The following is an 11,378-nucleotide window of genomic DNA, read 5'->3' as shown; positions in this document are numbered from 1 at the left end:
CGCCCCCTGCTGGCTGCGGTTATAACTGCACCAAAGATGAACAAAGAGCCCTGAGTGGGACTGAAAGTTCTGGTTTTGTGTTGTTTGTTTTGTTCTGTTTTATAAATTTCCTAGTGAAGAGCTGTTATTCCTTTTCCTACACTTTTGCCTGCAAGCCCATAATTTTTGAAATTAAAAAAAGTTTTAAAAGTGGGTCTTCTTTCCATTCCAGCAAGGTTCCTGCTTTCCTTGGCAGACATTTCTCTTCTAAACCAAGACAGTTGACAACTGGGTTCCAGTGTGGAGGGGACAGACACCCCAAGACAAGACAGGGTCAGGGAATTGGCCACCTCATGCTCTGCCTTTTAAGCCAGTTGGGCCACCAAGGGCCCTCTCCCCAGGTGGCACTTCTGGTCACCCAGCCACTCAGGAGCTGGCTTTGGCAGAGCGTCACACTGTCCCCAGTGTGCCATGGCTGACAGACTGATGGACAGATGGGGCCCTGTCTCACCAAAAGCAAGGCCTGACCCACTCTTGCCGCACACAGGTGTTCCAAAATTTCTTGAGACATCAAACTTTTCCTGTCTCTGACACCCCACCCTGTGCCATGGCCTGATCCCAACTGCTCTGGAAAAGGGGGAGGCTCTGGCACCCCTACAGGGCCTTTGTGACATCGTTGTGTGGGGAACACGGCAGAGGAGGGGTTTGAGACAAGGGACAAGAGAATCCAAAGCCTCCTGAAGGCCACTTTGGCCATCTGAGCAATGAAGGTCCAGGGCCCTGAAAGGTTCCTCTGGTGGAGGAAACATGCAGGGGAGAGTGTCTAGGGTTTGTTCCTTGTTGTGGCTTTCACTGGAAATCGTTCCTTCTGTGACCCTTTGGATTCTGAAGCTTGTTGCTGTTGCTGTTGGTTTTATTCTGTCTTGTTGCTATTTCAGGAAATTGTTCTTCTCTCAGCCCTTTGGGATCTTTGTGCCTCCACGGGGAGGGGGAGCTTTTAGTGGCAACACACACACATGTGGGTGCCCATGGGTGGGGACCCCCAGTTCCCCCCAGTGTCACAGCACAACCTCACTGATGTCACTGGGCTCCCGTGGTCGCCTGTGGGGTCCTGGCAGCTGCATGTAGGTCACTCGAGGTTCCTGAGGGAGGCTGACAGGAGGAGGCCCTGCAAGTGACACCAGTTGCAGGGACTAAGGTGGGGGTGACACGAGTGGGTGATGTGTCACTGTCCCCCCCATCCACAGTACTCACATTGTGCCTGTTTGGTGCTCACAACGTGGGTGTACAGAACCTCCCCCTCCTCTAGGGGGGCTAGGGACTCCGGGGGGCCCCTATGGGGATAAAGAGGATGTGTGGGAGGGGATGGAGAGTTGTGGCATGGGGGAAAAAGGGGAATCATGGTTGAAGACCCACACTCACCTTTCCTGGTTCTTCCTGGCAGCTGCAAAGGAAAGAAGGGACAGTTGACTGTGGGGTCCCCAGAGCCCTGACCCCTCTCAGGATTCCTGAACCCCCACATGGGACCCTCAATTTCCCTCAGGACCCCCAAGCATCCCTGAAGCCTTCCAGAATTCATGAGCCTCCTAAGTGGCCAAGACCAAATCAGCTTCAAGAACCCAAAGCCCAGCAGGGACAGAGATCCCCCAAAAGCCCACAGGGTCCCTGAAAGAACCCCCAGCATCCCTGCAGGACCCTCCAGCACCTCCCCAAACCCAAGAGCACCCCCAGCCAAAGTCACAGTTCTGGGGATGTGAGTGCCAACCTATCGCTCCCCAACTCTGGGGGCCTGTACAGCTCCCTGTCACCCACCCACACGGTGCCACCAGTGCCAGACCACAATGACATCCACAAGCAGGACCAGGAAGAAAAGGGCCCAACCGACACCTGTGGCCACTGCAAGAAACAGAGAGGGGCACATCAGAATCATCCATCACCCCAGGAGTTCTGCACCCCCAGGTGACCCTGTGTAACCCCACCTGTGTCTCTGTGTCCCCACGGTGTCACCTTCAGTGCCAGCTCTGGGCTGAATGCCTGGTGCCCACCCAGCTGGTTGGTGGCCACGCACTGGTAGGTGCCTGAGTGTCCCACATCGACGTCCCCAAGCTCCAGGAGGGGACCCTGGGCCACCTCCTGCCCGTTGTGCAGCCAAGTGAAAGTGACAGGTGCTGAGCCCACCTGCACCGAGCAGTGCAGGGTCACGGGGTCACCTGGACGCAGCTGGTGTGCCAGGGGACTGAGGGTGATGGTGGCATTGGCCACGGGCACTGGGGAGACACACAGGGCAGAGGCTGGAGGAAGAGGCTGGCAGCCGGTATGGGGATAGGGACCGGAGGGGATGGGTGTAATGGGGGATATCATAGATTCGGTCACACGACAGAGGGGTGAGAGGACACAGGGCAGAGGCAGGGGCACCCAAGAAAGGTGTCTGAAGGACACGGAGGTACCCAGGCAGGGGATCTGAGGAGGCTGTGGGAGCTCCCCGTACCCATCCCTGCACTCACTGCACACCGTGACGCAGAGCCAGGCACTGCTCTTCCGCACGACCCACCCTCAGAGTGCACCTCACAGCTGTAATTCCCTGAGTGGAAGACCCTCAAGGCGGGCAATAGCAGCTCTGGGGACCCCTGTGGGCCTCCCACCACCTACTCGTCCTGGTAGAACATGTGCAGGAGGGGGGCTCAGGGCTGCAGGGGGCTGGGAGTGCTGAGGCATCTGAGATTCAGGAGGGACCCCACAGTGGGCTTGGGGGGACCCTCCAGCACCGGCACCTGGATGAGCTCAGGGCAAAAGATGGGGGACTGTGGGCACCGTGACCCCGAGTCCCTGGGGAAGGGCTGTGGGGGTGTCGGGGTGGCAGCTGTGAGGTGCTCACCGTTCACTGTCACTGTCACCAGTGCTGACTTCTCCCATCCCTGTGATACCCAGGCCCTGCAGTGGTAGCGGCCGGTGTGGTTTAGCTGCAGAGGGGTCAGGGAAAACTGGGTCCCATTGTGGAGCTCCCGCAGTTCTGTCTCCTCACGGTAGAAGAACACCGAATGGACAGATATGTCCTGCCTGTACCGGCAGCGCAGTGTCATCGTTTCCCCCTGGAGCAGTGCCCGTGCCGGCACCTGCAGCACCAGCTTGTCTGTGGGGCAGAGGGGTGCCGTCACATCACAGGGGTCTGGAGGGTCCTGATGTCACTGGGAACCCCATATTGGGTCACAGCCAGCGCACCAGGCTTCCCCAGTTTCAACACGGGAGTGCCCCCACACTGGGATACTCTGGTATGTCCCTGTGTGTAGGGGACCGGCTCTGGTCACACCAGGAGGTGATTCATGGAGTGGAGCCCACCCAGAGTCCTCAGGGTCCCTGTGGGTGCCAGGCTGGGGACACAAAACACCCTCACCTTCTGAAACGTTCACGGAAGGGCTACACCCACTGCCCGGTCTGTCACACATGTAGGTGCCACTTTCCATGACAGTGATGTTGTCGCGTCCCTCCTGCCCCCAGTACTGCCCATCCTTATACCAGGTGGTGGCACCAGTGGTCCCAGAGCCCTGGCAGGTCAGTGTCACCTGGTCCCACAGCACCGCTGGTGTCCAGGGAGGATCCACCAGGAGCTGGGTGGTCTGGGCACCTGCGGGTGACAGGGGACACCAGCCTGCCAGGGGACACCAGCCTGCCAGGGCCACCACGGCTCTGGAGCCAGCGGGATGGGGACATGACATCCCCTGAGGACTCACCAGCGAGGCCAAGGGTCTGGGCTGGAAGAGAGAAGGGACAGGGCTGGCTGAGGGTCATAGGGACACTGTGGACACCCCATGTTTGTGCCGGCCACGTCCACCAGCCCTACAGCACCCGCCCCTATGGCCAAGTCCCCATGGCCCGGTAACAATGATCCCATTCCAATGGTACTTGTCCCCATGGCCCATCCGCATGGTACATGGCCCTTATCTCTGTTCCTGCATCCCTGATCCCCTGTCCCTGTCCCCACAGCTACTCAAGCCCCAAGGTTCCTTCTGCCACATCCTTGTCCCCACATCTCTGTCACCCTGTTCCTGTCCCCACATCCCAGCTCCCCTGTTCCTGTCTCCCTCTTCCTGCCTCCAAAGCCACCCCACAACTCTGTCACACTGGGCTCCGTGCTCATGCAATGGCTCTGCAGCCATTGCAGCCAGTGGACCCCACAGCTCCCCTGTGACCCCTCCCCACCAGTCTCTGCCTCACCAGGGCCTATCCCTGGGGGTGTCAGGCCCGTGCGCAGTGCACTCACCCCACAAGAGCAGCACCACCTTCCTGGCCATCCTGGTGTCCCCAGCCATGTGGAGTGGCTGTCACTCGCTGCTATGTCCACCGTTCCCCTGGCTGGCGGCTCTTCGGATGAAGGGGAAGGAAGCGAGGTCACATCTCGTCCCCACGTGTAGGTGGCCCTTGCTGGGGGAGGGTGGGGACAGGATGGGGGCAGGGTGGGGACCTGGTGGGACATGGTGGTGATGGTGGGACATGGTGGGGACATGGTGCTACCAGAATTTTAAGGCTAAGGCGGTGTAGTCACCAGGGATGGGTGTCCAGGGGAAGGGGATGCCCAGGGATGGAGTCCCATGGAAATGGGAGTCCCAAGGATTGGATGGGCTCAGACTTGGGGTTGAGGGTCCCAGAACAACGTGGCCTCCAGGAATTTGGGATCATGGGATGGGGGCCAAGGCATAGGAGTTCCAGGGGAAAGGGGGGCCCTGTGAGAATGGGGGTCCTGGGGGAATCAAGGTCCCCAAGGGAAGGGGAGCCCCAGGGACTGGAATTACCAGGATGGGGTTCCTTGGGAATGGGGTTCTAGGGGAATTGCAGCCCAGGGATGGGGATCCCAGGGAAGGGGAGACAGAAGGAAATGGGGTCCCATGGTTGGAGTCCCAGAGGAATGGGGGTGCCAGGGATGGGCACTGGCTGGGTGGGCCCATGGGTCACAGTTCCTTCCCTGGTTGCCTCAGATTTGGGAGTGACCCAGGGCCTAGCGCAGCCTCCCTGAGGTGCTCGTTTCCTGAGCAGGCATCACATGGGGGTCCTGGGTAGCTCTGCCACTGTGCCCTCCCCTGCCCTTGACTTTTTTCTCTCTTTATTTCTCTTTTTTTCCTTATTTTCCTGACTTTTTGCCATATTCCCTCACCTCTGGTTCCCAGATCAGCAATTCTGGGGTGCACCTGAGTAGGGAACAGATTGGGGGACCCTAGGGAGTGGGAAAATAGAGAGAGGAGTGCAGGGAAGTGTGGTGAGGCTTTTGGGGATTGGGGTGTTGGGCTGTGTACTCTGAACACTTTCGCTTTCCTTTTCCTGGACAAGAAGGAAGAGGCTGTTTGTGCTGACAGTCAGATGGGAAAGGGGGACAGTCTCTGTCGTGGGGCGGGAGCACATCTATGGGGGTTCTGCACTCTGAGGTCCCTGTTCTGGAGTTCACCTGGAGCAAACCAGTCCAGGGTGTGACACATCCTGGCATGGGGGATCCAGTCCCAGGTGGTGGCAGTTCCAGAAATGTCCTTGTACAGTCCTGGCCGGGTTCCTGTCCCAGGGTGGCACATCATGGGGACCCCTGTCAATCCAAGGGTGGGCCCAACCATGGCCCAGCCCCACTGCACAGGGATGGCCATTGGCCAACCTTGCACTGGCCAGCTCCAGGTGGCAGCCACGACCTGAGGGTCCCTCTGCCCCCTTGACTTTGATTCTGGCAGTTATAGAGCTGCTGCAGAGGTGAGAATTCTGTGGGGGAAAAAGGCCTGCCTGTGGTTTCCTTAGACCTGCACAAAGCACAAAACCCAAAGTGAGCTGAAGCAGTAGCTCTATGAGGGCCTTTGATGGTTTTCAGAGCAGACCTGGCTGGAAACCCCCTCTGCAGAGGCAGCTGTGAGGGAACCAGTCCGGAAATGCAGCAATTGATCATTTTGTCCATCTCACCAAGGGACGGAGAAACCACAAAATACTGCAAATCCCACAACAATGTGCTCAGCCACCTGCCTGGATCCTCCTTCTTGAACAAAACCTGCAGCCTTTTGGAATGTCCCAGAAAGAATGTTTGGGCTCTGGATGTGTGCACCAGAAGAGAGGGAAAAGTGTGGAAATATTGAGCAGGGGCTGCATGCATGGGTCTGGGGAACAGGGGTGTCACAGCAGTAGCAGAGAGTGCCCAGGCAGGGGAATTCAGGGCAGACTGGGGTGGATTTACCCAGGAATCAGACCCTGAGGCACACACGGGCATTTCCACAGATTCCTGTGCACTGTTCCAATGATGGAAAGAGCTTCTCCCCTTTTGGGAGGAGAATCCATGGCAAGTCAATCTAGTTTCAGGGTGGGAATGAGAAAAATGGAGAGAGTTCCTAAACACGGCCCAAGAAAAGTCTTCCTTATGGGCTGGGTTGCTGCCTAGCAGGCAGGCAAGAATCTCATAGAGCTGTTGGACACTCAGGGAGATTCCACACTGTGTGTTATCCACCAGCAAATGCTGCTGTGGGATGCACCAATGGATCCTAAAGGGAAGCAAAAAGTCTGATTGCTTAGTGATGTGTTTGTGGTTTTATTGTGAGCGACTTGTGGGGGAAGCAATGATTTAAATGATTCTATAAACCAGAGCATTTTATACATTGTCAGTTTGATTTTTGATGAGTTTGTTTTTTATTGGGAAAATAATGGGAAAATATTTTTGCCTTTATTCTACAGATTTATCATTTTGTCTCAGCCAACTGGGCACCAGGTATTCCCTGGCATGGCTGAGCCAGGAAAGGGGGGTGACAGGAAAAAGCCTGGGGTGTGTGGGGCAGGGACCCAGAGACTCCCAGGACAGCCCTGCAGTGTCCCAGGGTGGGGGCTGTGCTGGGTTCTGAGCCACTCCAGAATCTGAGGCCAAAATCTGACCTAAAAATTGTCGCAAACAATTGGGCATCAGGGAATTCAACCAATTTGATCCTGGGATTTACCATCATCAGGGCAAGGTCGTAACAGGCACCCCTTATATTTGGGCACCCCAGAGGTCACAGGGCCCCACTGGGGACAGAGGGAATGCTCAGGGGCCCCCAGGACAGACGTCCTTCTTAGGGACAGGAATCCCCAAGGACATGGCATCCCCAGAATGAGGAGGACCCTCTGGTACAAGAGCCTCTTACAAGACCCAGGTGTCACCACAGCAGAGGAGCCCTTTTCCCACAGTGCAGGACCCCTCTGGATGTGCTTTCCCAGGACAGAATCCACATCCATATTTCAGCACAAATGGCCTCTGCCTTCTGCTGCAGAAAAGAGAAAGTGTTGGGGGGGTCACAGTCAGAAAGACTCATCCCCCACAGGCCCCCAACGAGTGCCTGCATTCCCCACGTCCCTTCTTCCCTTTCCTGGGATCTCCCCAGCTGTCACCTGCTCAGGTCTTCCCTGAGATGGCTGAGCCAGGAAACTGGGAGGGACTGGAAAAAGCCCAGAGGTGTGTGGGGCAGAGACCCAGAGACTCCCACGTCACCCCTGGGGTGCCCCAGGGTGGGGCAGTGCTGGGCTCTGAAGCAACCCAAAATCTGAGGCACCAGGGAAGGAGCTGTAACCCCCATGCCCACACAGCCACTGCCCATCCCTGGCACCCCCACTCTGCTGGGAACCCAACCATGGGACCCCCATTGCCTTGGTCTCTCCTCCATAGGGACCCCCATCCTAGGATGGCCATTGCCCAGGACCACCATTGCCTTGATCCCATCCCATGGGCTGCTTCTTCCCCCGCAATCCCTATTCCCAAGGGTTCCCTTTTTCCCCCCTGCACCCCGAGGCATGGCACCCACATGCCATGACTCCAAATCTCTGGGGACCATGTTCCTACAGGACACCCATCCCTGAATCCCCCCAGGCATGAAGCCCCGAATTCCTCTGGAACCCCATTCTCCTGGACACCCATCCTTGGTTCCCCAAATCCCCTGAGCCCCTCACTCCTGGCAACAGCATCCCCCACCATGTCCCCAGACTATCCCATCATGTCGCCAGCCTGTCCCCTACTGTGTCTCCTTCCCCCACCCTACCTCCACCAAGGGCCACGTACGCATGAGGGTTAGACGTGACCTCTCTTCCTTCTCCTTCATCTGATGAGCTGCCACTCTGGGCACAAGTGGCCACAGTGACAGCCAGTCCACATGGCTGGGGACACTAGGATGGCTGGGAAGGTGGTGCTGCTCCTGTGGACACGGGCCTGGCACCCCGGGAATGGGCCCCAGTGGGGCAGACACCGGTGTGGAGGGGGCACAGGGGGGCTGTGGGGTCCCCTCAGGTCCTCAGTGCCAGAGGAACCAGTGCATGAGCATGGAGCCCAGTGTGACAGAGTTGTGGGGTGGCTTTGGGGGCAGGAAGAGGGAGACAGGAACAGGGGAACTGGGATATGGGGACAGGAACAGGGTGACAGAGATGTGGGGACAAGGATGTGGCAGAAGGAACCTTGGGGCTTGAGTAGCTGTGGGGACAGGAACAGGGGAATAGGGATGTGGGGACAAGGATGTGGCAGAAGGAACCTTGGGACTTGGGTAGCTGTGGGGACAGGAACAGGGGAATAGGGATGTGGGGACAAGGATGTGGCAGAAGGAACCTTGGGGCTTGGGTAGCTGTGGGGACAGGGACAGGGGATCAGGGATGCAGGGACAGGGGCAAGGGTCACGTACCATGGGGATGAGCCATGGGGACAGGTGCCATTGGAATGGGATCATGGGCAAAGGGCCATGGGGATGAGGCTGTGGACACAGGTGCTATAGGGCTGGTGGAGGTAAGCTGTGTAAACATGGGGTGTCCACAGTGTCCCCATGTCCTGTCTCAACCCAGTGTGACCAAAGTGTCAAGACCTCTTTGCTCCACCAGTGTTCCCATGGGGGCAGTTTGGGGACAGCCGCTACACCTCATCCCCCAGGTGGTGCTGCCCCTGCAGGGCCACCCCCACTCAGCCCTGTCCCTCCTCCCTTTCAGCCCAGACCCTCGGCCTTGCTGGCGAGTCCTCGGGGGATGCCATGTCCCTATCTTGATGTCCCCAGCCACCCGATGGCATTGCCAAGGTTGTGTCCCCTGTCACCTGCAGGTGCCCAGACCACCCAGCTCCTCATGAAGCCCCCCTGGATGTCAGCAGTGTTGTGGGACCGGGTGACACTGACCCGCCAGGGCTCGGGGACCACTGGTGCCACCACCTGGTACAGGGGTGGGCAGCTCTGGTGGCAGCAGGTACACAACCACTTCACTGTCACCAGGAGTGGCACCTACGAGTGTGACAGTCCCAGCAGTGGGCTCAGCTCCCCCATGATCATCTTAAATGGTGCTGGAGTTTTGTGTGTCCCCAGCCTGGCACCTGTGGGGACCCTGAGGGCTCTAGGTGGGCTCCACTCCATGGGTTACCTCCTGATGTGAGCAGAGCTCGTCCCCAGCTCTGAGACATCCCAGAGTGGGGGGGGGAGACCCCCGTGCTGGAATGGGGAACCCTGGTGCCCTAGGTGTGACCCAGTGGGGGGGTCCCAGTGCCATTGGGACCCTCCAGACCCCCCCTCCCCTGCGTGATGTGACGGCACCCCCCTGTCCCCCCAAGACGGGCTGGTGCTGCAGGTGCCAGCACAGGTGCTGCTGGAGGGAGACACAGTGACACTGTGCTGACAGGGCTGGCGGAATAACATGGTCACCTCAGTGTCCTTCTACCGTTAGGAGAAGACACTGGGGTGGCTCTGTGATAGGACTGAGTTGTTCTTGTCCCATCTGCAGCTGCAACACTGTGGCTGCATTTCTCTTCACAGAGAAAAGCAAGGCACAATTTCCCAAGGATATTTTCTGGGAATTGCAGAGAGGAACCTCAGAGAAAGAAAAAACAATTCTTATCTCATTTGCTGCTCCTGTGTTTGTGTGCATGGAGAGTGTATTCTGGAGATTGTTTATCCCAGGTGACCAATTGCATCCACATGTGTGTGTCAGGACTGTCAGCTGATAGTCACATGTAGCAAGAAGCAGTTAGTTAGAAATTAAAAGTAAGTATGATATAGCATAGTATGTATCTCTTTAATATTTTATAGTATAATAAAGTAATTAATTCGCCTTCTGATACCATGGAGTCAGATGCACATCATTCTTCCCTTTGTTGAGGGGTTGCCTGCTTTTACAATACACCACAGCGGCCATTACCGCTGCAAGGGCCGGGTGGAATACTGAGGATGGGCAGAGTTTGTGACAGTTACAGTGCATGGTGAGCACCCTACAGCCACCACCCCAACACCACCACAGCCCCTCCCCAGGGACACAGAGTCACAAATCCTCCTCCACTCTCCTTCCCTGAGCTCTTTATGGTGCTGGTGCTGGAGGGTCCCCCTGAGCCCACTGAGGGGTCCCCTTTGAATCTCAGCTGCCTCAGCACCCCCAGCCCCCTGCGGCCCCGAGCCCCCCTCCTGCACGTGTTCTACCGGGACAGGCAGTTGGTGGGGGGCCCCGCATCTGCTGTTGCCTGCTGTGGAGGTCTCCCACTTGGTGAATTACAGCTGTGAGGTGCGGTCTGATGGGGGGTCTGTGTGGAAGAGCAGCGGCTCCATGTCACTGTGTGCAGTGAGTGCGGGGATGGACGCAGGGATCCCCACAGCCTCCTTGGGTCCCCTGCCTGGGTACTTTCGTTACTGCCAGGGTCCCCTTATCCCTCACTGGGTACTGTAACCTCTCCCTGAGTCCCCTCATCCCTCTGTGAGGTGCCCCCATGGTCCCCAAGTCTCACCATCCCCTCCCTGGGTCCCCATACCCTACCTGTGGTCCCCCATCTCCATATCTTCACATCCCCTCTCTAAACCCACATCATTCCTTGGGGTTCCTTTCCAACTCCCCCTCCCAAGTGTCTGCGTGCCCTCTCCCTCACTGGAGTCCTTCTGCTCCTGTCCAACCACCCCATGTCCCAAACATTCACCTGGTGTTCCCCCCTTCTTGAAAAGGTCCCACCCTTGGGGGTGTCCCTGTGGGCACAGCCCCCCAGGGGACAGGTGGCACTCGGGGACCGCCTGGTGCTGAGATGCACGGTGGTAGCAGGGACAGGTCCTCTGTACTTCTTCTGGCACTGGAGGGCTCAGGGGCACTGCTAGGCACCAGCCCCCGCCTGGAGCTGCACCACATTGGGGACAAGGGCAGAGGCCACTACCGGTGCTGGCTCAGCAACAGGGAGAGTGTGGCTGAGAGTGTCCCCCTGAATGTCAATGTGCTGAGACAGCAGAACCCTTGGGCTAGGGGTGACCTCACCCATGGCATCCCCCATCCCACCTCGTTAGGTACCATCCCATCTGTGTCCCCGCAGTGCCTGTGGCCAATGCCACCTTCACCCCCGGTCCCCTGTCACACCAGGTGCTTGCAGGTGACCCCATGACCCTGTGCTACTCAGTGCAGGTGGGCTCAGCACCTATCACCTTCACCTG

The 11,378-nt window shown here is 57.9% G+C and overlaps 1 protein-coding gene across 1 annotated transcript; it reads right to left on the bottom strand.

Moving 5' to 3' along the window:
• Positions 1 to 1,037: 1,037 nt before the first annotated feature.
• Positions 1,038 to 4,324, bottom strand: LOC135288096 (Fc receptor-like protein 5). Its single transcript, XM_064401376.1, has 9 exons — positions 4,238 to 4,324; positions 3,708 to 3,728; positions 3,371 to 3,601; positions 2,855 to 3,109; positions 1,959 to 2,246; positions 1,792 to 1,875; positions 1,402 to 1,423; positions 1,234 to 1,313; positions 1,038 to 1,147 (listed from the first exon to the last, which is right to left on the bottom strand). The coding sequence occupies exons 1-9, from the start codon at positions 4,284 to 4,286 to the stop codon at positions 1,038 to 1,040; spliced, it is 1,140 nt and encodes a 379-aa protein (XP_064257446.1). The 5' UTR covers positions 4,287 to 4,324.
• Positions 4,325 to 11,378: the final 7,054 nt, after the last annotated feature.

Source organism: Passer domesticus, chromosome 32, assembly GCF_036417665.1.
Source record: "Passer domesticus isolate bPasDom1 chromosome 32, bPasDom1.hap1, whole genome shotgun sequence".
NCBI lineage: Eukaryota > Metazoa > Chordata > Aves > Passeriformes > Passeridae > Passer > Passer domesticus.
The sequence above is the reverse complement of the archived record's forward strand: the minus strand, read 5'-3'. Positions and strand labels throughout refer to the sequence as shown.